At 42.3% G+C, this 27,880-nt stretch overlaps 1 protein-coding gene across 3 annotated transcripts in view; it reads right to left on the bottom strand.

Annotated features, from left to right (window-relative positions):
- DOCK1 (dedicator of cytokinesis 1) overlaps positions 1–27,880 on the bottom strand; it is a 383,983-nt gene that overhangs the window by 87,751 nt on the left and 268,352 nt on the right. For all 3 annotated transcript variants that reach the window (XM_068140207.1, XM_068140209.1, XM_068140208.1), the window contains exons 30-33: positions 21,396–21,474; positions 20,195–20,295; positions 15,047–15,105; positions 7,644–7,792 (exon numbers count right to left, since the gene is read on the bottom strand). In XM_068140207.1, the coding sequence (XP_067996308.1) occupies positions 7,644–7,792; positions 15,047–15,105; positions 20,195–20,295; positions 21,396–21,474 (388 nt within the window). The remainder of the gene's footprint in view (positions 1–7,643; positions 7,793–15,046; positions 15,106–20,194; positions 20,296–21,395; positions 21,475–27,880) is intronic.

Below are 27,880 nucleotides of genomic sequence, written 5' to 3'. Positions count from 1 at the left end.
AGCAATTTAAAAGCTATATAGATGTGCTGCTGAAGGACATGCCTTAGTGGTGACCCAACACTGCTGGGTTAAAGATCTTAAAGTTCTCTTCCATCCAAACCAAGTACATGACTCTGTAACAGCTGTGAAACTTTGTTCAAAAGCTGTTATGGAAGTTATTGGTCGTTCCCAACAGTTTGTTTCTCTATTTTCCCACAGCATTCCTGTCAACTACTAGGTCTGGCAGCCATTTAGTACTAGGTGATTTTGAAGGCCTCTAGATCTTCTGCTTTACCTTTGCCCCTTACTGTTCAGGTGAGGTGAGGGAGAAATATCAATATATAGGTCAGAAGTAAAACTTACACATTCACATTTCAGCTGGAGATAACTAAATATATTACTTATTGAAACTAATCCTTTGTGGGGATGACTTATCTGAATTTACACATTCAGTGGGATTACAGAGGAGAATCTGCAGCATCACAGGAACTTGGACAAGTCATTAACTTGTGTTCTGCCTGCAAATCTACAGCACAGAGAAAGGGAGGTTAACTCAGGGCTCAGAAGTGGTAAAAAGACTTAATAAAGAATTAAAGACTTTAAAAGTCATGAGAGATTCAGATAAAGTAGGTACTTCTCATTAAGAACTATCTCAATTTGAAATTCACTGATACCCAAGAAGAAATTGCACTGCCAATAAAACTGCTGGCATGACTGTTTATTGTTAAATGTTGGTAGTGAATGAAGAGCATTTCCTCTTTATTTCTTCTGGTCTTTACCCACTTCATTCTCTTCACAACAGAATCGTGGCTACAGATAATTTAGCCCTTGGGTCAAACTCATGGTCACCCCTCAGCTGCTCCTCACAGGACTTGCTTTTGGCCCTACCACCAACTTTGTTGCCCTCCTCTGGAGACATTCAAGGAACTGAACATTCCCCCCTCTATTTTGTCCTGGTGAGACCAGATCTGGAGTATTGTGTCCAATTCTAGGTTCCTCAATTCAAGAGGGACAGAGACTAGAGAGTGTCCAATGGAAGCTACGAGGATGATGAAGGGACTGGAATATCTGTCAGATGAAGAAAGGCTGAGAGACCTGGGGCTGTTTAGTCTGGAGAAGACTGAGAGGGGATGTCAGGAATGTTTATAAATATCTGAAGGGTGGGTGTCATGAGGAGGGGGCCAGCCTCATTTCAACGCTGACTTGTGATAGAACAAGGGGCAATGGATACAAACTGGAACACAGGAAGTTCCACCTCACCATGAGGAAAAACTTTACTGTGAGGGTGACGAGCAGGCTGCCCAGAGAGATTGTGGAGTTGCCTTCTCTGGAGACTTTCAAGACCTATTTGGATACACTCCTGTGTGACCTGCCCTAGGTGATGCTGCCTTGGCAGGCGGGTTGGAATCAGTGATCACCAGAGGTCCCTTCCAACCCCTAACATTCTATGATTCTATAGTTCTATTTTAGTAATCATTATGCAGCATTTATTATACATTTCCATGAGATTCTGCATTATGCAGTCATTCCTATGCATTTCTATATGATTTTTCTCTCTTTTCAGCTCTGGTTCCATCATGCTGTCATTCCAATTTGCAGAAAACAGGACAGATGCAGTGTTGCATTTCTAGGGTTCTTTTCCTCAAAACATTATGGCCTGAAATTGTGTCAGGGGAGGTTTATATTGGATATTAGGAAAAAATTATTTACTGAAAGAGTACATTGGAACAGGCTGCCCCTGGAAGTGCTCAAGAAATGCGTGGGCACGGCGCTCTGGGACATGGTTTAACTGCCATGGTGGTGTTAGACTGATGGTTGGACTTGAGGATCTTAGAGATCTTTTTCAACCAAAAAATAATTCTTGGATTCTGTTACTTTCACTCAACTCCTTAGTCTAACAGAGTATGAACTCATGCTGGAGGTCTGCGCTTCTACGGCTGATGCTAACAACACCACACACTGATGACTTCCCTCAGTAATGTGGTTTAGTTTGACAGTTAGACACATGGGACCTCTAATTTCTTCTTGCTTGCTACTGCAGAGTAGGGGGATACACCTCTCAGATTTTACTTTGAAGGATAAGGGTCCTTTCTTCCTCCCTACTTGATCAGAAACAAAATTATGTTCAGGAAGAGAGGCTGGGATTGAATTAGAAGCACTATCTCTTACCTTATTTTGTTAATAAGGCTTTTTGGCTCTTAAAATCATCTACTTTTACTAAATAATTTTTAGCAGATCAGATAAAAGAAATCATATTATGATGCAGTGCCATGAGATAGGGAGAACCTACCCAACATCTCCCCTGTCTCTTCCTGCTTCCTCTATGGTCTGGCTTGCACAAGCTCTTGCACTGGCACCTCTCTTCAGAATCACAGCATCATTATGGCTGGAAAAGACCTTTTTATGACAATTAAGTGCAACCATTATCTAACTCTACCCTATGAATGTCTTCAACATAAACAAGCAGAACTGGCAGGACTGGCTGACACCCCATTCACCCTGTGCTGACAGTCAGTGAGACCCGGACAGACTGGAAGGTTGGGAATAGGGGAACCTCAAGAAGTTCAATAAAGGTAAGTGTAGAGTCCTGCATCTGTGGATGAATATCCCACTGCACCAGCACAGGTTAGAAGCTGACCTGCTGGAAAGCAGCACTGTGGAGAAGGACCTGTGACTGCTGGTGGAAAACAAGTTATCTATGAGCTAGCAATATGCCCTTGTGGCTAAGGCGGCAAATGGTCTCCTGGGGTGCATTAAAAAGGAGTGTGGTCAGCAAGTCAGGAGAGGTTCTCCTGCTCCTCTACTCTACTCTGCCCTGGTGAGGGTATACCTGGAGTACTGTGCCCAGTTCTGGGCTCCCCAGTTCAAGAAAGACAGGAAACTACTGGAGAGAGTCCAACGGGGGGGGGGGGGGCGCATAAAGATGATTAGGGGACTGAAGCATCCCACTTTAGTCTTTAGCCCAGAGAAGTGAAGACTGAGAGGGGATCCTATTAATGCATATAGTTATCTAAAGGGGTCTGGACTAGATGATCTTTAAAGGTCCCTGCCAACCCAAACCATGTTTCTATGATTCCATGGTTCTATGATTTGAGGGTAGGGCTGGGCTCTTTTCAGTGGTGTCCAGTGATAGGACATGGGGGGAACATCTACAAACCAGAACACAGGAGGTTTCACTTGAGATTGAGGAGAAACTTCTTTCCTGTGAGAGTGCCGTAGCACTGGAAGAGGATGCCCAGAGAAGTTGTGAAGTCTCCTTCTCTGGAGAGGTTCCAAGCACACATGAACATTGTGATCCTGTGCAACCTGCTCTGAGTGACTCTGCTTTCACAGAAGGGTTTGACTAGATGATTTCCTGAGGTGCCTTCAAACCCCTATCATGCTGTGATTATATCAGCAATGACACAGGTCCAGAAAGGTAAGCTGAAAATCTTGGATAGCCAAAAGAAGAGGAGCTCTCATAGGAAATGGAGCTATAGCAAGTGACAGCTGGCAGGGTCAGGCAGCAAAACCAGGAGGCTGTGGGCAGTTTATGCTCTGCATTCTACATTTCAGGTGAATTATTGTTTCATGATGAACCTTCTCTCCTGCTGTCACCATGGGATCCATCACATTCATCTGACCAAACCTTGAACAATCAAACCAATTCTCTTTCATCAGCCCTGTGGCACTGACTTATTCCCTTTGATCTGGAGGGTTCACTAATAAAACAGGCAAAGGGAAAAAGGGAGACAGAGGCATCTCCTCCAATGGGGAACTTTGGTCCCACACTGACTTCAGTATGAAACTTCATGCTTTGAGGTACAGGCTACTTTGAAGTCCTGTATAGGCTTCAAAGCATCTTAAGAGGGAGAGGACAAAAATGGGCAACTCCAGCTTTTAATTCAGTCAGCCATTAATTTATTCTGTACAAACAAGAGGAACCTATCCTCTGTTTTTCCTCAGGGCTATGTGTACTGAAAGAACAAAAAAAATAGAAATCCCATTCTGTTACTAGTTTTACCAAACAAACCAATTCACAATGGAATTAAAAATGCCATGGGGAGAGCTGTCTGACTGTAACAGAAGCCATCCCAGCACTTAAGTTCTGCACCAAATTGACATTCCTCCCCCTCATATCATGAGGTTTATACATCTGCTGGAAAAGTAGAGCCAATCTAAACCCTTGCTGATGTGACTAATAAGGTTAGATAATTGGATTTCTGGCAGATTAGTTTAACAGCAGCCAACCATCCCATTTTGAAGTTCTCTTTGAAAGGAACACTGGACAATGATAATTGGTAGTTGGATGTAGACAACCACATAATGCAGTACACTACACTGACAGATGAAGTATGAAAGCTCACCTAGGTACTGCTAACACTGAAACAACGTATTTGATATCTATTTCTATCACTTAAACACAAAAGAAACAAACAAAAAATATGAGTCAGGAAGCTACAGGCCAGGCAGATCCACTTTCAGTACCATGGAGCAAGCCCTCTTTCTACAAACAGGAAGGTGAGAAGGTGACTAGAAAAAGTTAATATGGATTTACCAGGGGTAAATAACATTTGACCAGCCTGACTGCCTTCTGTGATGAAACTAACTTAGTGGATGAAGAGCTGTGCTTGTTTCAATCATAGAAACATGGAATCATAGAATCATGGTTTGGGTTGGCAGGGACCTTTAAAGATCACCTACTCCAGACCCTTGCAGTCACCAGGGACATCTGCAACTAGAACAGGTTAACTAGAGAAGGTTGTTCAGAGCCACAAATAGCCTGACCTGGAATGGTTCCAGGGATGGTGCATCTACCACATCTCTGGACAACCAGAGCCAGTGTCTCACTACCCTTCCTTCTATCTAGACTAAATCTCCTTCTTTTAATTTAAAATCGTCACCTTTTGTCCTGTGAAAATAAGCCCTGCTAAAATGATTGCCCTCACCTTACATCTAGGCCCCCTTTAAGCACTGAAAGGCCACACGAAGGTCTCCCAGAAGCCTTCGCTGGATAGACAGACTATGAGATGGGTGAAAAAAGTTGCTAAATTGTCCATCTCCAAGGGTGGTGGTTTAATGACTTTGGCAGTCTGAAAGACAACCAACAAGAAATTATGCAGTATTTAAGGAAGAGAAATTCGAAGTCCTGCATCTGGGATTGCCTGATGCTCTGCTGGAAAGGACCTGGTAGATAGCAAGCTGAAGATTTGGAAGAAATGTATCCCTTCAATGAAAGCAAAATGTGTCTTTGAGTGCACAAACAAAAGTACAGCCAGTGGGTCAACAGAATTATTCCACTTGTCAGGCTAGGGGTGGAATACTATGTCCAGCCTTGGTCCCTCCAGCTCAAGAATGACATTGACAAATTGAAGATGGTCTAACAGAAGGCCACCACAATGAGCAGAAGGCTGGAGAACCTCACCAGAAGAATAGTTAAAGGAATTGGGTTTGTTCAGCCTAGAGAAAATCAGGCTCAAGCCTTCTGACACGTAGAAGGTTGGTATCCTCCCTAGAATCAGGTGATAGAAGGAGAAGAAATGGCCTGAAATTGTGCCATGGGAGGTTTAGTTTGGAGATTAGGAGAAATTTCTTCACTGAAAGAGTGAGTGGTGAGGCACTGGAACAGGCTGCACAGGAGGGTGCTGGAGCCACCATCCCCGGAGGTGTTCGAGAAACATGTGGACATAGCACTCCGGGACATGGTTTAATGACCATGGTGGTCTTGGGTTGACGGTTGGACTCAACGATCTTAGAGGCCTTTTCCAACCAAAACGATTCTATGATATAGCAGAGACAGATTTAAACTATTCACAAGGATGCAAAAAGACAACAGAAGCAACAATAGTTGATTCATGGAAATTCCATCTGGGTGTAAGAAGAAAAGTCTGAAACAGTAGAATGGGTCTCCCTCCCAGAGAAGTTGCGAAACCTCTCTCACTAGAAATACTCAACACTGAGCGTCAGCTGGCTCTGGATAACCCAATCTAAGGCCCGGTTTGGACCAGATTAATTCCAGAGGTCCCATCCAAACTAGCCTTTTCTATAATTCTGCTTTTTACCAACATTCCCCAAAGACCAATCTGAACTCCTCAGCAAACCATGCAACTACATTACCTGTAAAGCTGTAAATGGACAGATTGATGCAATGACTGTTCCCTGCTAGATGTAACTGTTCATTCCAAAAGCACTGAAGAAAGGTTTACTACTTCTGCACCTGTCATATCATTGCTAAGCCCATAAAAAGGAAGCTATACTGACGACAAGAAATATATGTCGAGAAGCTACAATCCAAGCCACGTCTGACTTAAGCACGAGGCATTTGTCTTCTCAAAAGGCAAAAAGAAGTTGTGTGAAATATTTAAGATGCTCATTTATTAAAATCACCCAACTATTCCACAAAAAGCTTCTTTCCTTCTGTCAGGAAAATACAGGGCCATAAATTTAGCCATAAAGTTACCCGTGGATTTTTCATGATCCATATAATTGTACAAATAAAAAACGACAAGCCACAAACCAGAGTGTCTGACAGGAAATGTTCTCAGTGGCATCCCAGCAAGCATTTCAATCTTTACAGTGTCATCCCAGTCAAACAGAAGAAAGGATGATTATGTGGTAATTTGAATGGATCTAACCAGACTTCATGACCTTTCCACACACCATCCACCACCACAAAACAAAGTAATGAGACTGATGCCATTTCTCTCCACACAAATACTCATTTGATTTGGCTACAGGTTTGTAAAGAGGATCACAGAATGACAGGCTGGAAGGGACCCCAAGGATCATCTGGTACAACCATTCTAGGTGATAAAAAGAGCTGGTTATGAGAAATAGTTCACAAAAAAGTATGGAGCAGGCTAAGATTTTTCATCCAAGAAAGAAAACTGCCAATATAAAGGGAAAAAAGTAAACACATGTCAAACTTTATTACGAAATTCACAAGGTCATATCCCTAACTGACAGACATATCAGAGTATAAAGGAGCTATTCCATAACCCTACCTGGCCTAACTAGTCTTATACTCAATCCTTAGAGCAAAGTTTCAAGGGAAAAAAGGTCCCATGAATGATGTCAGGAAACTTTCACTTCACTTGTCTCTCATAAACTGATGCTATCAGGATAGGATTTTGGATGCTTACTCAAGGACTTCCATCAGCAAATAAAACAGAATCCAAGTGCCACACCAGTATTTTAGGTTGTGCAGTACCTGTATAGGTTGAGGGAACACTGGCACTGACTGGATAGCTTTGTTTTCCTCTTCAAATTCCATAAAATGAAGAAGAGGATCAAAATTTTAAGATAGTGGGGATGATAAATTCTTACATGTTACAGTTTCTTTTGCCACAGTATCAGGCTTCCTTTATGTCACACTTAACTCAGAAGCAGTCTCCTTTTCTGAGACAAAGATGTAAAACATCTGTCTTTGCTCTCCTTTTGTATCATAACAAAATGCTTCATTTATTTCATGCAAACGTTTCTTTCAATAAGAGTTTAACATCAACATGTGAAAACTCTGTGATCACTCAGAGTTATAGAAAATAAGCAAATCCATAGTTATATTATTCTACATTTAAAAAGATGAAGGAACAACAAAAATTCTTATGTTTTGTCAAAAAAAAACCCAACCCCAAACAATTAAAGCTTTGTCACAACCTTGAAATATCTGTAGCTTAACTGCTTACCATCTGGAAGCTCCTAGTAGAATGAAATTCACACTGCATCATATCAAAGAAGATGGGGATTGTGGCTTTCCGAAGTTCGGTTTCAGGGATAAGAGTCATTTCTAAGATAGGTCCCACCATTTCTGGGATGAACTTGATTTTATGCTGACCTTTAAGAGAAAAGATGCATTTCAGAGTTAATGGACGCCCACTGCCTTTGGTAGAAGAGAACTGTTGTAAAAGTTGTATGAATAAATTCTTATATAGCTTAAGAAAGTATTTTTGAAGAATCTGACTCTGCTGGAACATAAATTGTTATTCATGCCAACATCCATTAGGCTGGATAGTAGAAAGAAATTCTTTACAGTGAGGGTGGTGAGACACTGGAACATGTTGCTCAGGAAGGTTGTGGATGCTTCTTCCCTGGAAGTGTTCCAGACAAGCTGGAAGAGGCCTTAAGCAACCTAGCCTAGAGGAAGGTGTCCCTGCGCATGGCAGGGTAGTTGGATCTAGATGCTCATTAAGGTCTTTTCCAACCCAACCAGTTCTGTGACCTTGCCATATTTTTCATGAAGAACCTATATTTGTACAGTCACATTAAGTTTGAGGGTGTTTTTTTCACACAAAATGTATGTTTGGCAGCAATGGAGGCTAAGAGGTACATTGCTTGTATTCACTTATTTAGACTTCTGTAGCTGCTGAAGTGTACAAAATGTTCTGTGTCAGTCTATCAAAGTGTCACCACGAGTGCATACTTACACAGCCTCCAGACATGAAACTACATCTTACCAACCCGACAATATGTCTTCTTTCTTCGAGAGCTGATCTGACTGGCAAACTTGATTTCACATTTATCTTCCCAAGAGAAAAGTGCAACTCCCCTCAAGCTTCCCTGCTAAGCTCTTTGCTCATGGAACTGAAATCAAACCTGAACAGGAATGTGGCACCTAATGCATATTGCACTGATTAAAAACTTCTAGTTCAGATTATTAACTAGAGAATGCACATTACCTCTTCTGCAAATTATCAGTTGAACAATTCCATGGAAAGATCACAGAATGGTGGGGGTTGGAAGGGAGCTCTGGAGATCATTTAGTCCAACTCCCTCTTAAAGCAGAATCAATCAGAGCAAGTTGCACTGGATTATATCCAGACAGGTTTGGAATCCTTCCAGAGAAGAAGACTTAGAGAGGTTGTGGAGTCTCCTTCTCTGGAGAGATTTAAAACCCATGTGGACATTGCAATCCTGGACACCTCGCTGTGGGTGACCCTGCTTTAGCAGTGGAGGCTGGACTAGATGATCCCCAGAGGTCCCTTCCAACCTCTGCCACATGCTGGGGTTTTGTAATTCTGTGATGACAGAATGAAGATTTTAACTAATTTCTATTCCACTGCACTTCACCAGTACAACAGTAACCATGGAAGTTTGTAATTAGCAGTTCTACTTTTGACCAGAGCCAACATAAATCTCAATAAATGTAATCAAGGGGGGAAAAAAATTATTTACTCACAAAATAAGCTTCAATTTTACTTTTTTTTTAGCAGATATAATTTAAGTTACTTGATTGGCAAACTTTGGAATCCTATTAGCATTAGCAACGCTATTAGGGCAAATTAATACTCAACTAAAACTGCTACTATGTGTGATGCTGCAGTGGTGGCTTTGGTGAGGAATATCAAGTGAGAAGCATAAAGACTTCCTCTGTCTCTCTTACAAGTATTATTACATTTGGCCTCTCAGGTGACAGTTTTCTTGCATTACGCTTGAAAAGTGTCAGAGTCAATGTTTGAGGAAACAAACAAGAGTGACAAAAGTCATTTGTCAGGCACAAATTCAATGTCATGATGCTCTCCATGTGCCATGGTGGGTTTTTCCATTGCTTCAAGCAGAGGGATTCCCTCAGAAAAGGAACAAACATCTCTTTGAACTTCAGAGGTGAAAAATGGCAAATTCACAAAAAGGAGATGGTTTTAAATTCTTTGATCCCCTCTCCTCTTCTCCAGGGGCATACAAACTTCTTGCTCAAAACAGGGTTCAATGAAGAGTGGATCGGATGCCAAAGGCCTGGAGACCCACAGGCCTCACCTCCCACAAGGTCACCAGCACCTCAATTGAGGTGGACAGACAGGACTTGCTCAGAGCCTCACAGGACCCAACCCCAACAACCATAAAGCCATATTGCACATGGTCGGCCTTCCTGAGGTTAAACGTGCCAAAATGGGAGGTCCTGTTCCCAGGTTTATGTAATCTCTGATATCAATACAGGGTAGGGGATGAAGGGCTGGAGAGCAGCCCTGTGGAGAAGGACTTGGACGTGCTGGGGGGTGAAAAGCTGGACATGAGCTGCCAATGTGAGCTTGCAACCCAGAACCAGCCAACCCAGCAACACAGGCAGCAGACAGGATGGATTCTGCTCCTCTGCTCCATTCTGCTGAGACCCCACCTGCAGTGCTGGGGCCAGCTCTGGAGTCCTCAGCACAGCACAGGGACACGGACCTGTTGGAGTAGGGCCAAAGGAGGTCACAGCAATGCTGCAAGGTCGGGAACCCCTCTGCTGTGAGGACAGGCTGAGAAAGTTTGGGTTGTTAGCCTGGAGAAGAGAAGTCTCCAGACTGACCTTCTGTTGGCCTTTCAGTACTTGAAGAAGCTGATCAGAAAGCTGTGGACAGACTTTTTAGCAGAACCTGTTGTGACAGGACAAGGGGCGATGGTTTTGAACTATAAGAGGGAGACTCAGACTAGATAGAAGTTTTTATGCTGCGGGTGGTGAGAGGTGGTTAGATGCCCCATGTCTGGTCAGGTTTTTTGGGGCTCTGAGCATTCTGCTCTAGTTGAAGATGTCTCTGCAGAGTGCAAGGGGGTTGGCTGGATTAGATCACCTTTAAGGGTCCCTTCCAACCCAAACTATTCCATGATTTTCCTTGCAATTCAGCAATTGTATTTATTAGCAGTGCTGCCTCCCAGGTAATCAGCAACAGACTTTTAAAATCAGAACAGAGAGCTTCTCTGAATACAAAACTGAGAAGGATTTGGGAGCACCCATCCCAGCTGCCTGCCACAGGCAGCTCTCCCTGATAAACAACCCAACAAAGAACTTGCCTTTTTTCCCCTGGCAGTGTGGGAATTCCCATGCAAGGCTCAAAACATGACAAGTCTGGAGGAAAGTTGAGATTTCTCTTCTGAAAACAAAATTTTGCAGCTGCTCTAAGAACCCTACACATTAAAAACCGCTAAAGCTTCTCCTTGCAATAGCTTCTGTCTTGCCATGAGAGACGCTCCTACAGACTGCTCACACAAGAGGAACAGACCTCATTACATGACCCTCACCTGGGGCACTCTTTTTATTGGATAACACTGTGATTTTCATTTCCCAGGTTCTTCTAATTTAAATTTGGGCCATGAAAAACACTGGATAATTTGCCAGCAACCTCACCTCTCACTTGGGTCAGCTCTGAGCATGCATGACTAATTCACAGAGTGTTATCTGTAATGACTTCTATTTATATAACACTCGAAGTTCAGGTCTATTTTTGAGCATGCCTTTCCCTCCAACAACATTACCATCTCTGTCAAGACACCTTTTATGACGTCAAGCACTTGGATGGAAGTGCTGGGCCAGTGGGCACCTCGCTGGAGGACATCAGCAGCAGCCATTCTGCTTCATCTTCAGGAATTTGACTCTTCCACCACCCTTTAGCTGGTTCAGATGTCAGCAATACAAGCAATGGTTTTTTGAGCTGGCTTTCCTTGACCACAAGGACCACTTTACCACAAGGATATTATTTCAAATGTCATTACAATTTCCTTCACGTATACCTGTTGAAACCATTAACCACTGAGAACTGGTGCTCATGACCTAGTGTCAAACTGTGTTTTGTGCATTCTAAATTGCAAAGCAGAACACCTTTAAGCACATTTTGTCTGAGTTCCTACATTTTCAAGACAGAAGCCAGGGCTGGCTTTATGCTTCTCTGACATTTACTGTCCCACCAAGGTCTAAGAAGCTTCAGTTCCAACTAAACAGTGACTCAAAACGAGATGTCATTTTTAAAGTTCAGGTTGTGATATGGAAGGCAAAAAGCCTACAAAGACTAATTTACACTGGTTTTGGTGCACACAGGAAAAGGAAAGCCTTGCAGCACTTTTCAGTAAGGCAACGCAGCGGGGGCTGTGCACATGGGGAGTAGGCTCCCTGAAGCCATCCTCATTGCTGCTGCATCAGAGCACTCAAACATAAACCTTCCCCATCAAATCCAGCAGAGTATCCAATAGGACAGCTACAATGAGGGTTTAAAGAGGAAAATCTGTCAGGCTGGATCTCTCAGTTATACATGGTTCCCTGTTTAAAACTAAAATCTCATTCCTAAATTACAGGTACTGAAAGTCCACACACCGCTAGCTTGTGATACTCTCCACCTTAGATACTCTTATTGTGTTTTATACAGAGAGGTAGGAGGTATGAATATTGCAGCCACCTCTGCATCAGAAACACACGGGGGGAGGGGAAAGGACAACAAACAATTTCTAGAATTTGTATTTTGCTACTTAATTTCAGAAAATAAATGATAGCCTTAAAGGTGCACTATAACCAGAGAACTGCCTTGTTCCCTGGTGGGGAGTTATAACCCAACAGGCAGTTATCACTCAGATTAGATGTTCATCAGGGTATTTATGAAAAAATTAAAAGCAAAATGTGATAGGACAACATACTATATTGTGAGGCTTATCTATACCCTTTAGAATCATAGAATTATTTTGGCTGGATGAGATCTTAAAAGATCATAAAATCCAATCATTTACCCAGCACTGCCAGGTCACAGAATCACAGAATGATAGGGCCTGGAAGGGACCTTTGGAGATCATCCAGCTCAACCTATCTGCCAGGGCAGGTTCACCTACAGCAGTTCACACAGGACTGCATCCAGGTGGGTTTTGAATGACTCCAAAGAGGGAGACTCTAGAACCTCTCTGGGCAGCCTATCCCAGTGCTCTACCACCTTCAAAGTAAAGAAGTTCCTCCACCACTCAACCATATCCTTTCCAACCTAAGTGATACTGTGATACTGTGATATCCCTTAGCACCAGCTCTACATGGCTTTGAAATCCCTCCAGGTATGGGGACTTTACCACTTTCCTGGGCCACATGTTCCAGGGCTTGACAACCCTTTTGGTGAACCCTTTCATAGGTAAGTTAAAAGTCAGGGTTGTTCAGCTTCATCATACCTTATGCACAATGACATCGTCCTAAAAATTGTATACTCAAGCATATGCAGGAACTGTTAGCTCTTCGCTTCTGGTTTAGCTTCTGAACATGGACACCAATAATTTGACTAAAGTAGTGCAATTTTAAAGGGAAAAAGTGCCAAGCACACCCAATAGCAATTCCCCTACAGTGGTACCTCAGAATTCTTTATTAATTGATGCTATGACATATGTGAGCTGAGTTAAACAGAAACATCTGTATTCCAAAGACGAGAAAAAGTAAGCTGCTCAGAAGTACAAAGGTAATCTTGGATTGGGGTCCTGCCTCTGATTCACCTTTTACTCGCCGCTTTTGTTGGCAGGAACAGCAATTTACCAGCTCCCTCAACAAGTGAGATTTTGACATTAATGATCACTTAGAGAATCAGAGACATTAGAGCTAGAGGAGGTCGTGGAGTCATCTACCTGGATAATCTTGGTTTAGAAAAACTCTGTTGAAAAGAAAAGGCTTTCATGACAGCATGGAAAAAAAATATTGAAGAAAACACCAGCTCTCAAGCCAATCAACTCACAAAACTCCAGGGGAAATTATTATCATCTCCCTGTTAATGGTGAAAAAACCAAACCTTAGAGCAACTAAGTAACTTGTCCAAGGGCAGCCATTGTCAGCAGCAGTAGTAAAAAGCACCAGGCACTCCACAGCTCCCAGCTCAAAGAGAATCACAGAATCATAGAATTGTTTTGGTTGGAAGAGATCTCTAAGGTCATTGAGTCCAACCATCAACCTAAGACCACCATGGCCATTAAACCATGTCCTGATGTACCATGTCCACACACTTCTTGAACACCGCCAAGGATGGTGACCCCACCATCTTCCTGGGAAGCCTCTTCCAATGCCTGACCACCCTTGAAGAATTTTTTCCTAACATCCAACCTAAACCTCCCCTGGTTTCAGGCTATTTTCTCCCATTCTACCACCCGATACCAGGAAGAAGACAGAAACCCCCACCTCAGTATAACCTCATGTGGTAAGAGCAACCAAATGGATACCTCTGTAGACAAACTTTTCTACTTTCACTCCACCAAATTCAGGGAAAAGTTTAAGACTCTTACATTACAGATAACAGATGAATTCAGGACTCTAAGCCTGGAACAGGGAGGGATTTGGCTAATTATTACCCAAAAGGCCGCCAGTGTCCTGAGCTGGATGACCCAGCATTCAGGCACGATGCTCATTCCCTTCATCTGTCTGTCAAGCCATGTATCAGGTGTGTACTCAGCTTTAATCTCTTCTCCAGACACTTAATTCACGAAAGATGCTTTAATAAAAAGTGAACTCAGCTGCTCTCTGAAGCCTTTTCTCATCTTTCCAGCAGAGCAGATGCAAACTCTGTGATATCAAATACTTATGAAGCCTTATATTCCTTCTCATATATGCTGATTTTTTTTTTGAGTTTCAGCAGCAACAGTTCAGCCAGAGATAGAAGTGAAGTGGCAAATGCATTTATTTCTGATAATTTAAGGAACTTCTGATAAAACTTGGAAGACCTGAAGTGTCTCCGCTGTTAAGCTGAGGAAAATGAAATCTGGCAGCTGAGTACACTCAGGTGACAGTAAATACTCAGTTTCTCATGAAATTCAATCCCCATATAGCTAAATTACACCCACAGAATAGCACAGCCTTGAGCTGGGCAGATACATCTCATTTACCTATGAACTCCAGGGATGGCCAAGTTCCCATTCTTTGATGATCTTCCTGAGTCACTGCTGCAGCCAAACCAGACTGAAAATCAGGCTCTAAGCAGAATTTCCAGACTGAGTGTCCTTGGACACATTCATTGTGCTGCAGTCCCACTTACTGCACCCACATGTATGTGTGTGACTTTCTCTGTGTGTGCACACATATGTGTGTGCATACATGGATTTTTAAGGAGAAAACCCCCATTCAATAAGTATCGCCATAGCTTCTCTTTTTACTTAGCATGAGGTTGAAGACTGTGAAAAAACAGAAGATACAAAAATGCTGACTACAGTTTTGTATCTTCCCAGATGGTGAAATAATCATGCAGAGGAGGATTTTGTTTTTTAAATCACCTGCTCTTTAGATGCCTTCTGGAAGCCAACCATTACTTCATGAGAAAACTATTTTGTTTCATCTCCAACTTGGTTTATATAAAACCCTGAATGAAAGCATTAAGCACGAGGTGCTGAGGCTACTTACCCAGATTATACCACATGTCCCTGATTTCAAAACCAATCTGTCTTCTCATATCACCATACCTTAAAAAGGAAAACAAAGGCACCATTAAAAAAAATAAAATCAAAATAACCAACAAACAGAAACATCTAATTCCAAAATCTGATCAGCATTCAATAAGAGTTCAACAAAGCAAAATGCCAGGTCCTGAACTTGGGTCACTGCAAGCTCAGTGTGGCTGGAAACTGGCTGGTGTAAAAGGCTTTGGGAGTGTCAGTCAACAGCTGGCTGAAGATGAGCCAGTGTGGTGGTCAAAAGGCAAAGAGCATCCTGGCTTGGATTAGCAACAGTGTGGCCCACAGGACTGGGACAGTGATCACCCCCCTGTACTTAGCACTGGTGAGGGCACATGTCAAATATTCTGTTCAGTTTTGGGACCTTCACTCCAAGCAAGACATTGAGACGCTGGAGCAGATAAAGAGAAGGGCAGTGAAGCTGGTAGGTCTAGAGAACAGGTCTTGTAAGGAGCATCTGAGGGAACTGGGGTTGTGTAGCCTGGAGAATAGAAGGCTGAGGGGAGACCTCACTCTCCATGGAGGTTGGAATCAGGTGGGGGTTGGTCTCTTCTCCCAATTAACAAGCAATAGGATGAGAAGAAATGGCCTCAAGTTGCAAAAGGGGAGTTTAAAGTTGGACATGAGGAACAATTTCTTCCCCAAAAGGATTGTCAAACCTTTTAAGAAGCTGTAGTGTCCCCACCCCTGGAGAGATTCAAAAACCTTCTAGACATGGTGCTGAAGGATATGGTTTAGTAGCAATCTAGTAGTGCTGGGGTAACAGTTGGACTTGATGAGCTTAAAAGGTCTCTTCCAACCAAAATGACCCTATGATTCTGTGACTGCATTTGAAATCACAGAGCAGGTTCTTCAAAGTCAACCAATATAAAGATATTGAAGAGCCTCCCTTGTCAGGTCAGCAGTCTGCCTGTAAACACTCAGCTTTGCCGAACATCCCTTTTCTCAGGGAGTGAAACACACAGGCTTCCTCGCACATCCAGGCTACCCCAAAAGCCTCTGGCGTGCCTCCATCAGCTTCTCTTCCATTCCTTCTGTTGCATGCTCTTCCTCAGAAGATGCTAATTTTCACTTCCTGCAGCAGTTCTCAGCAAATGGAGAACACACAAAACATTAATCTCTGCAAAACCTCTCTGCTGAGTCCATAATTGTCCACTGAGACATGTGGGTGGTTACAGAGATTAATTGTGAGCATTTTCCATTTTTCAAATGGTAATGGCTGGAGGAGGCACAACAGAGAGCTGCAGGGCTTAAGGCTGGATTTTATTTTTATTCACCCTCTTTAGCATAGCATTGCCCTAGAAAATACATCTTGTGACATCTTGTACCTTGATGTGCAAGATCAGAAAGAGAAGGCTCTGGAGATACCTTCTTGTGGCCATTCAAGACTTAATGGGGTCAATAAAAAAGACATGGACAGACTCTTTAGCAGGGCTTGTCATGACAGGGGAAGGGGTGATGGATTAAACTAAAAGAGGGAGATTTAGACTGGAGGGAAGCAAGAATTTTTTTTTATGCTGAAGGTGGTGAAACAGTGCCCCAAGTTACTCAGAGAAGTCTTAGATGCCCCATCCCTGGGAACATTCCAAGTCAGGTTGTTTGGGGCTCTGAGCCACCTGCTCTAATTGAAGGTGTCCCTGCTGACTACAAGAGGGTTGGACTAGCTGGCTTTTAAAAGTACCTTCCCACCCAAGCCATTCTACGATTACAGTTTCTACATTCCAGTGGCATTTTGTGTCCTTCCCAGGCTAGACCCAAAGTGAGCGATCCCAGGCAGTCAATGAGCCAAAGCAGAGCCTATCCTTCAGAACTGCTGCTACATTTGCCTCCCCTGCCACAATGTTGGTGGAACCAATTATATTATTTTAGTGTTATTATTATTTCATATATATGTGCACTTATTTCAGTATTTTAGTATTCCAGTCCCTCTCCACAAGAATACTAGGGAAGCCTAATGAATGGAAAACATCCTATTGCTTTCATTAACGCTGGGAGCAGAACCATAATAAGCTCCAAGAACATATCTGCTACAGAGAATATTTGTATTTTAGAGATCATTACTTAAACAACAAGATGAGGGAAGTGCTAATATCTGGCAACTTGTTGGATTTCTGTGGGATAACAAGACGATACCCTGCCATTAATATGGATTAAGGAGATTCCTCTGCATCATTAAGAATCTGTTATTATTTAAGCCTTAACTGCAATGTTTAGCAAAAAACCCCAAATCCTTACAAATTACAATAATTACATTTTAATTATTAAATATTTGACATATTAATTGAAATATGTACTTAAAAAGATGGGTGAGGGTGATACTGAATGAACTGATTAATTATATCCCTTTGGCTCAGAACTGATAGTGGTTTCACACAGCTGGTTTTTCCCAGACCATACATTCGTTGCATCTTGAAGAATTCATGGTCTTGATTTCTCTCTCCACAACATGATTAAACTGAAAAATAACAACTTGTAAATTTGTTATAAACAGAGATTTACAATTTAGCAAACTTCATTAAGTAACCACTTCAAATGGCTTCATCTATCTATTTATATTAGCAGTGAGAGATGTCTGCTGATTTCTTGAATTCCTTCAGCAAGAGATATGCTCAGCTTAACACAAAAATCACTTGGAAGAAATTTCTGTCTAAGGTTCCTGTCCTCACAAAGAGGGACTATCAGTCCACAAATAGATTTGACAGCAATTTCCAGTCCCATTACAACTCAGCTGATGTTTTTTTCTTTCAGGTCAGAGTCTGAGCTGACCTGAAATTCTCAGGTATGTGCACATCAGCACTGGGCAGAGAAAGCAAGAGGAGACCAACAGCATCCACAGTGTTGATCCCTCTGATTGCTAACTGAGTGGCCTTTTGCAAAGATCGCCAATTCTTCTCCCAAGTAACTAAAGACAGGACAAGAGGTAAAGTTGTGCCAGAAGAGGTAAAGCACAGCTTCCAAAGGAAGCACCTCAAAATTCACCATCAGTTTGAAGGAAAAAACTTAACTGCCCAAAACCCCACAATGGATGGGACACAAAGCCCTGTTTAGCTCTGGTCAAAGCCTGCAACCCACAGACTGAAATCGAAAGGCCTTTAAAATCATGTCACTGCAGCAGTGTGACCCTCACTGTGAACTCTCTCATAATAATATCTAAAAAAACTTGAATTTAGATGGTGAAGTGATACAAAGTGCATCTTCTTTATATATATATACACATATGTGTGTGTGTATGTGTTATAGAATCATAGAATCGTTTTCATTGGAAGAGACCTCTAAGATCATCGAATCCAACCATCAACCTAAGACCACCATGGCCATTAAACCATGTCCTGATGTACCATGCCCACATGTTTTTTGAACACCTCCACCACCTCCCTGAGTGCCTGTTCCAGTGCCTGAACATTCCTGTAGGAAAGAAATTCTTCTTACTATCCAACCTAAACCTCCTCTGGCAAAATTTCAGCCATTTCTTCCCCTTACACCACCTGATATTAAGGGAGAAGAGACCAATCCCAACCTCACTCCAGCCTCCTTTCCAGGAGTCATAGAGAGCAATGAGGTCTCCCCTCAGCCTCCTTTCCTCCAGACTAAACAATGCCAGTTCCCTCAGCTGCTCCTCATCAGACCTGTTTGCCAGACCCTTCAACAGCCCTTCTCTGGACCAACTCCAACAACTCATAGTTTCATAGTTTCATTCAGGGTTGGAAGGGACCACAAGGATCACCTAGTGCCAACCCCCCTGCCATGGGCAGGGACACCCCACACTAGATCAGGCTGGACACAGCCTCATCCAGCCTGCTCTTAAACACCCCCAGGGACGGGGCCTCGACCACCTCCCTGGACAACCCAGTCCAGGGTTTCACCACTCTCATGGTGAAGAACCTCCTCCTCACATCCAGCCTGAATCTCCCCACCTCCAGCTTCATTCCATTCCCCCTAGTCCTATCACTATCTGATATCCTGAGAAGTCCTTCCCCAGCCTTCCTGTAGGCCCCCTTCAGATACTGGAAGGCGACAATTAGGTCTCCTCGGAGCCTTCTCTTCTGCAGACTGAACAGCCCCAACTCCTTCAGTCTGTCCTCATAGGAGAGGTGCTCCAGCCCTCTGATCATCCTCGTGGCCCTTCTCTGGACACGTTCCAGCACCTCCACATCCCTCTTGTAATAGGGGCTCCAGAACTGGACACAGTACTCCAGGTGGGGTCTCACCAGGGCTGAGTAGAGGGGGAGGATCACCTCCCTCGACCTGCTAGCCACACTTCTCACACTACTCAATGTCTTGTACACAGAAGGGGTCTGAGTCCAGGAACTCAGCTTTGAATCTCCCCATTTTTATGCATAACCTGACAGGGAACAAACTGCTTTTGCAGGAGCTCTTCACAAATACTATGACACAGAATCCACACACTTTGTTTTGAACCATGCAAGAGTCTTTTTTACAGCGCTCAGTGTCTAGTTAATTAATGATAAGGTCCACTACACTGGAACCCCAATGAAACTGAAGAGAAATACATAGATTAAACCAAATATCCATGCTCCAGTCTTATTTGCACTCTTTTTTCTTTTGACAGGCTTCATTTGCTGTGGGATTCTGAATAATAGTTGGGTAGTTCAAGCTCCCTGTTCAGAGGTAGGGAATGTAATCCCTTTTAACCAGGAAAGCAGACAAGGCTGCTGTTATACAAACCCATTCTTTGGGGATATCGCAGCAAAACTGGCTGTAGTTACAACAATTCACTCTGAAAGGCCGTTAGGGATTAAGCAATAAAGAGCACACGTAAAATGAGATTAGAATAAGCACAGAGCTAAAGTGATTTAAAAAACCAGTTTTATAATATGTTAATACCTCTGAAAAGTCTTGACTTTATGAACATCCTGCAGTATAAAATACTGTCTTCATCAGTAATGAATCGTGTAATTTAGATCTTGATTCAAGGGTAGAAACACATGCAATACTTGATTCATGTTTTTAAAACCAACCTTTCATTATACCATGATTACATCTCAATTTTGAATGGATTTAGCTCAGAAATTAAACTAAAATTATGTTAATAGAGCTCAAGCTCTTGCCCATGATTTAGATGATGAACAGGACTTACTTGTTAAGTATTTTTGCTCTTTTAGCACTTGAAAAATTCTCCAGTTGCAGAGACTCTTGTGTGAGGAAAGCAACAGCCAGGTGGAAGTAGTTGTTCCAAAGCTGAAAGCCAACAAAATGACAACAATAAATACCTTTAATTCTTGGGAATTTTTCTGCACACCTACAAAACAGCATAGGAGTATCTGAATCGTGCACATAAATATTTAAAGGAGAAAATAACAGACACCACAGAGACAGCGTTACTTGATATATTCTTAGTGCACCTCGTTGTGTTTATGTTTTCCATGAAACATTTCCCATCTGCAAATCCCAACCAATTGTGTCTTGATGATTCAAGGAAAGTTAAATGTGAATACATAAATACCAAAAAGCAGCCCTGTGGAGAAGGACCTGGAAGTGTGGGTGGACAACAGGTACATGAACCAGCAACGTGCTCTTGAGGCCAAGAAGGCCAAGTCTCCCAGGGTGTGTAAAGAGAAGTGTGGCCAGCAGGTTGAGGGAGGTTCTTCTCCCTCCTCTACTCTCTTACAGTGAGGCCACAACTGGAATGCTGTGCCCAGTTCTGGGCTCCCCACTCCAAAAGAGACAGGCACCTCTGGGAGTCCAGCAGAGGCTACAGAGACACTAACAGGACTGGAGCATCTCTGTGAGGAGGAAAGGCTGAGAGACCTGCAGTTGTTAGTCTGGACAGGAACTGACAGAAAGGATCTTCTCAATGCTCAGCAGGAGCTAGAATGGGAGGCAAAAGGATGGGGCTAACCTGTTTTTGGAGGTGCCCAGCAACCAGGATAGGGAGCAGTGGGCACAAACTGGAACCCAGGAGGTTCCATCTGAACATGAGGAAAAAATCTTTACTGTGAAGGTGCTGGAGCCCTGGAGCAGATTGCCCATCTCCTTTTCTGGGGAGATTCCAAACCTGCCTGGACATTGTGATTCTGGGCAAGCTGATGTGGGTGATCCTGCTTTAGCAGGGGGGCTGTACTGGGTGATCCCCGAAGGTCCTTTCTAAGCCTCACCAGATTGAGATTCTGTGAAGACATGAATGGATCAAACATACCTGCTAAGCCTGAAACAACTGAGCTGGGCTAACTGCTCACCTGGGGGTCAGGACAGGATATACATACACCAAAAGTATACATTCAGGGTAGAAAATCTTTACAGTAACATTAGGCCCCAAGACCCTGTTGTTTTTTTCTTACCTGTAACTCAAAGTTGGTTTGATCAAGAAATTTTTTGTTTAGCATATCTGCATACTGATTAATTGCTCGCAGGAATACTCTGAAAGATCAAGAGAAAATTATATAATTACACACCCTTCTGTGCTACCTTTGTACATTTGGCATCCCAATTAGACTAAAAATCTGAGTCTGTCTGGAAAGTGAATTTCATAGCTGTTACTTGAAAAGCAGTGTGATCTCACCACTGTTGAGTACACAGAATTATATGCAGATGCTCTCCAAATTAATCAAGTAAATTAGCATATTCAGAAACACAAGGAATGGTTCTGGATAAAATCACTTTAAAACATCTCATGATAGTCAAGAGATCATGAAAAATTCAGTTTATTAGGGGGGGGAAAGGCATATATAAAGTTACAGCATCAGCATAGTATCCAACTTAGACCTACAACTGGGTGTATTTTAACTTGTTGGTGAAGCAAAAACACGTTATTAAATACTGGATAGCAAATATTTTACTTATGGCACAACAACACATAAATACAGTGTTGAAGGACAGTCTTCAAAACACTGTTCACTGGTTTTACTTCTAAAATGCTAATTCAGAAGCCAGTGTAGTTTTATTGCTTTCCTGAAAGGATGCTTCCTAAATTGCAACAGCAGTTGGCTTGACAAGCTTTAAAAAGAAACCCAAATGGTACAGTATAAGTAGGTCACTACATATTCATGGTGCTGAAAAGTAAACATATTATTCTTTGGTATCCTAATCTCCATTTTCAAAATAAACATTAGATTCCGCCTGCAAACTTTAAATTTATGCTGTGAAACTGCCAGCTAATACCCAGACAAATGAGCTTGTCTTTTGAGCAGACTGTAGTAGAGATTTATGTCTCCTGAAAGAGGCAGCGATGATCCAGACCACTCATGACACGTACTACTACTGCAATCTTTAAGAAGAGAGCTCACTATCAAATGCAAATAACAAAGTTAATCTTCCAACAGGCTGACAAACAAATATCAGAATTGCTTAAAAGGAACCAGTAGAGGAAGCTGGGAGGGTATTTTACTCAATTTAAGATACCTAGTAATCTCTTCTGAAAAGAAAGTATTAATAATGAGTTAAATATTTGTTATCACAAGAGAAATGAAGCTGCCAGGTGACACACAGACATCAGGATTCTTCAAGAGATTATTTATGTAAACTAAATTAACGAAGGCAGGCAAACATATCATGGACTTGTCTTTGTTGGAAAACACCTCTAAGGTCATCAAGTCCAACCTTCAGCCTAACACCATCATGGCTATTATACCATGTCCCAAAGTATTATGACCTCATGTTTCTGGAACACCTCCAGGGATGGGGACTCCACCACCTCCCTGGGCATCCTGTTCCAGTGTTTGAGAACCCTTTGAGTGTAGAAGTTTCTTCCAATATCCAACCTAAAACTCCCCTGGTGGACTTGAGGCCATTTCTTCTTGTCCTAAAAGACGTGGGACATTCTTGTACCAAGCACCTCTGCCCTTGCATCCATCTTACACAGAACTGCATTTCAGGAGCAGCACATTACTCATCAGCATCTTTGTCAGTGCATATTCATTGGACACAACTTCATTTTTTACACAGAGAGAGTGATTGCCCATTGGAATGGACTGCCCGGGGAGGTGGTGGAGTCGCTGTCACTGGAGGTGTTCAGGAGGAGACTTGACAGGGTGCTTGGTTACATGGGTTAGTTGATTGGGTGGTGTTGGATGATAGGTTGGACGCGATGATCTTGAAGGTCTCTTCCAACCTGGTCTGGTCTGGTCTGGTCTGGTCTGGTCTATTCTATTCTATTCTATTCTATTCTATTCTATTCTATTCAGAGATTTTATAAACAAGCTGAATTCAGCAAACACAACAACAGAGAGCAGATACATGTATTGTAGATCTATGATTCAATTACTGTGCTGTAGCATATAGTAAGATAGAAACTGAAGTTCCCCATGTTGTCAGGCTATCAAGTTAGATTTGTTGACTGATAAGCTGGTTTGGTTTGCATTTTAAAGCCTGATAACATGATGAGCTTTGTAAGTCTCCCTAGAAGAAGCAGCAATTTAAGATGGTAGGAAGGGCCATCTACTGCTTCTTGCCTTGCGAAGACAAAATTGGTTCCAATACAGGGAGGAGGATGTCTACAATTTAATTCTGTTGCCTTAGGACATCACGGCGATGAATTCAATCTGCTCCATCTAATTAAGCTTTGGAACAATCCCTTTACTTTATATACCATTATTTTTCTTTAAACTGTAACTCTCCTTTTTTTTTTCCTCTTATATTAATTCTAGTGAATACCAATAAAGAACAAGTAATGCAGCCTCTACTGCATGTTGCAACTGCAAAAGGACCAAACCAAAGCACATCTGTCAAACTGCAGTTGTCATTAAGTTACACCATAACCCACAGTCCATGTGCTCCTCATGTAGCCACACTGCTTAGGAACCATAGAATGGTTTTGGTTGGAAAAGACCTTTAAGATGATTGAGTCCAACCTTTCTCTAACTCTACTAAGTCTGGTGCTAAACCGTGCCCCTGAGCACCACATCTCTGTATCTTTTAAACACCTCCAGATATGGGGATTCAACCACCTCCCTGGGGAGCCTGTTTGGTGTTGGAGGAAGGCAGGTATCTCTCCCAATGTTCTCCAGAAGAACATCCAAAGAAGAGATCAGTGACTTGAATACTGATTTTTAAATTATTCAAGTCCCATTTTAATTTTGATTTAATTTGATGAAACACTCAGTCCTTCCCTTAATGGATAAAACACTTCTTAATGTATACCAGGGATGAAAGGCCAGTTCCTGTCCCACTGAAATCAACACAACACCATTTTGATTGCAACAGTGCATCTTCAGGTGCAAATCAGACATAAAACCATGAGGATTTTGTGCCTGTTTTGACCAGTACCAAAAGGACTGATGGAAATATTGATTAGTCCTTTTACTACAACATGGGGAGCAGTCAAAATACGACTATTCCAGATCATGATACTGCAAAGTGAAACTTGATTGGCACAGTATCATAACAGGAAGATCCATCCTGAATAATCCAAAGCTAACTGAAGAAAATGGAACTTATGAAGTTGATAATCAGCAACCAATTTAAGAACTACAACCTCGAGGCACAACTGAAGTCACTGGACTGACCTTCATAGAATCACAGAATGCTTTGGGTTGGAAGGGACCTTTAAAAGTCATCTAGTCCACCTTCCCTGAAGTCAGAAGGGACATCTGCAACTAGAACAGGTTGCTCAGAGCCCCAAACAACCTAAGCTGGAATGTTTCTAGGGATGGGGCATCTACCACCTCTCAGGGCAATTGAGGGTCTCATCACCCTCAGCAGAAAAGATTTCCCCCCCCCACCTTTAGTCTAAGTCTCCCTCTTTTAGTTTAAAACCATCATCCCTTATCCTGTCACAACATCCCCTGCTAAAAAGTCTGTCCACTTATAGACCCTTTTTAAGTCCTTTGCCATGACTAAGCTCACAAAGCTATCTAGAGCCATCTAGTACCTCCAGTCCCAAGAAAAAAAGGCTAAACTATGATGATCTTTATCAGGTAAAGTCAATTTTAAGAGTATCTATTACTGGTAATAAGAAGTAGCAAGTTGCACAGAATCACAGAATAATTTCTTACGGATCACACCTCTAGGATCAAGTCCAGCCACCAAACCAACACTGTCAAGCCCACTGAAACATGTCCCAAAGCACTACATCAGCATTGTTCAAACAGCTCCAGGGACGGGGACTCCACCACCTCCCTGAGCAGCCTGTTCCAATGCCTGATCACTTTTTCACTAAAGGCATTTTTCCTAATCATAGTATCACAGTATCAGTCAGGGTTGGAAGCGACCACAAGGATCATCTAGTTTCAACCCCCCTGCCATGGGCAAGGACACCCCACACTAGATCAGGCTGGCCAGACCCTTGTCCAGACTGGTCTTAAACACTTCCAGGGACGGCGCCCCAACCACCTCCCTGGACAACCCATTCCAGGGCTTCACCACTCTCATGGTGAAGAACTTCCTCCTCACATCCAATATCCAATAATATCCAATCTAATAATATCCAATAATAATAATATCCAATCTAATAATAATAATAATAATAATATCCAATCTAATAGCACAATGGCACAAGGAAAGTAGCAAGATTTCATCACTATAATGCTCCTTGAACACGGTGTAAAGATTTATTTTTATAGGGCAGAAAGGAAAAGCTGGAATTAGATAAATGTATTTTTCTATTAGGCTGAGATCACTGACTAACAATCCACCTACTCCTGACCACCAATTCACCTACTCCTGACAACACTGTAACCTCTTACCCACACCAGAGTGAAGAGAAAGTGTCAGCTGAGAAAAGAGGTCAGTATTTTTCACCTGGAGTATTCAAAGCCTGCCCTGGGAATGAGCTGCAAAAAGAATCAGAAGAAGTAACAGCAGACACAGGGCTACAGCGCAAAACTAAGCTCGTTAGGTTGGTATCACTCCACCATTCTGACACAACACTCAGTCATATGGTTAATCAGACAGAAAGATTACAACCCTGAAGAGATCATTTGGATAGAAAAAAGAAAAAGTGGCTTGATGAATACTTGGCTATAATCCACCAAATGGTATGCTATCACCTATGAAGTTTGCTCCAGCTCATGAATGCAAAATTGGTTCAGGTTTATGCCCAAATAAAATTCAAAGGAGGAAGCAGAAAATTTTTATGGATTGTTCCAGGTGTTAGTTTAATTGGCTTCCTCCTCCAAAGCAGCTACTGACAATTTGCAGTGACTCCATTGTCCAAGTTAGAGAAACTGAAAAAAATGGAGGGAAATGTGACTCTTCAGCATAAGCAGGATTAACCCAAATGCATCATTTCTGTACTGAGGAATAAACTGGCTGCTGGTAACACATCTAAGGATAAAAGGGGGACTTGGACATCAGTGGGCCAACAAACAAGTAATCAGAACTATCTCCTCTGAGGACATCAATCCATAGAGGTATATCCTCTCTTGCTCTAATTAATAGTAAAGATTAGCTTCCAGCTGCACATGCATGAAAAAAAAAAGTGGGTTTTAGTGAAGTTCAGTTTTGATCAACAAAAGAATAGAATTATCTGTGGCAGGAAGAGGCCCAAAAGTCACACCATCAAAAAAGAGAAGTGTTCAGAGCCTGGAACCCATCACAATGTCATCCACGGCCATATTGAGAATGTCACGCACAGCAGCAAAATCTCATGTGAACATATTGGAAAAGATTTGTTAGACAAAAGACTTTATCAACCCAATTAAAAGAAGGAAATTAACATTTCTGAGGATGTGAGTGGAATAGAAGGAATATGATTACAGGAGGAAATCTCTTCAGGGTATGTGGAAGGAAGAATGACCATCACTAAAGGTCGTAAGTACACAGTCAATAATAAAATTCATGTCCTGGACAGATGAGGTTTATGAAAAGAGAAGGCACTGGGGACACCTTACTTTGGCCTTCCAGTATTTAAAGGGGCTGACAAGAAAGATGGTGACATTCTAGCAGGGCCTGTTATGACAGGGTAAGGGCTGATGGTTTGAAACTAAAAGAGGCGGATTTAGACGAGAGAATGAAGAAAGTTTTTACAGAGAACATGCTGAAACACTGCTCCAAGTTGCCCAGAGAGGTGGTAGATGCTCTATACCTGGAATCATTCCAGGTCAGGTTGTTTGGGACTCTGAGCAACCTGCTCTTGTTGCAGATGTCTCTGCTGACTACAGAGGGCTTGGACAAGGTGATGTTTAAAGGTCCCTTCCAACCCAAATTATTAATGATTCTCTGTGTGCTGAGGATGGCTGTAAAATACATCATCAGTTTTCTGTTGTCTCTTCTGCTGCAGTTAGGTCCTTTGAAATAGGGACTGTTCTCTCATTCTGTGTTTAGACAGCTTCCATCAGTGAGGTCTGACACCATCATCAGGATTTCTTGATATTTCATCCCTGTTTATGTATTTCCTGACAAGACACCTTTATTAGTTCATAAGCCAGGAGGAATAATGAGCTGCAAAAACACACAGTGGAAACTGTTGGCATGGGAATTAGACGATCTGTAAGGTCCATTCCACCCCAAATCATTCTATGAAATGTTGCTGTCAAATAAGGAGCAGTAAAACAGCTGAGCATCAATGTGCCACCAGGTTGCAGGGTCGTATGAGGATAAAGGTCTGCTGTGAGGCATGGAATAGTTCTTCTTATCTACTTGGCCTTGGCAAGGCATCAGCTGTAAATCTGTTCAGTTGAAGTCACCATGATTTGAGAATGACATAAAAATATGGTAAAGAGCTCAGATGTGAGAAGCAAGAGAATAGGAGATACAGAAACCCATGGCTTAAGTTAGATATTAGGAAAAAACTCGTGGTGCTAAGGATGGGCCATTGAAAGCAGAAAATCTCCATAAAAAGACCCAAACAACAACAACAAAACAACCAACACAAACCAAACAGGTTCAG

Source organism: Melanerpes formicivorus, unplaced genomic scaffold, assembly GCF_026170545.1.
Source record: "Melanerpes formicivorus ecotype bairdi unplaced genomic scaffold, bMelFor1.0.p_v2 SCAF_6, whole genome shotgun sequence".
NCBI classification, from domain to species: Eukaryota; Metazoa; Chordata; class Aves; order Piciformes; family Picidae; genus Melanerpes; species Melanerpes formicivorus.
Note: the sequence above shows the minus strand (reverse complement) of the source record. Positions and strands in the feature narration are given on the sequence as shown.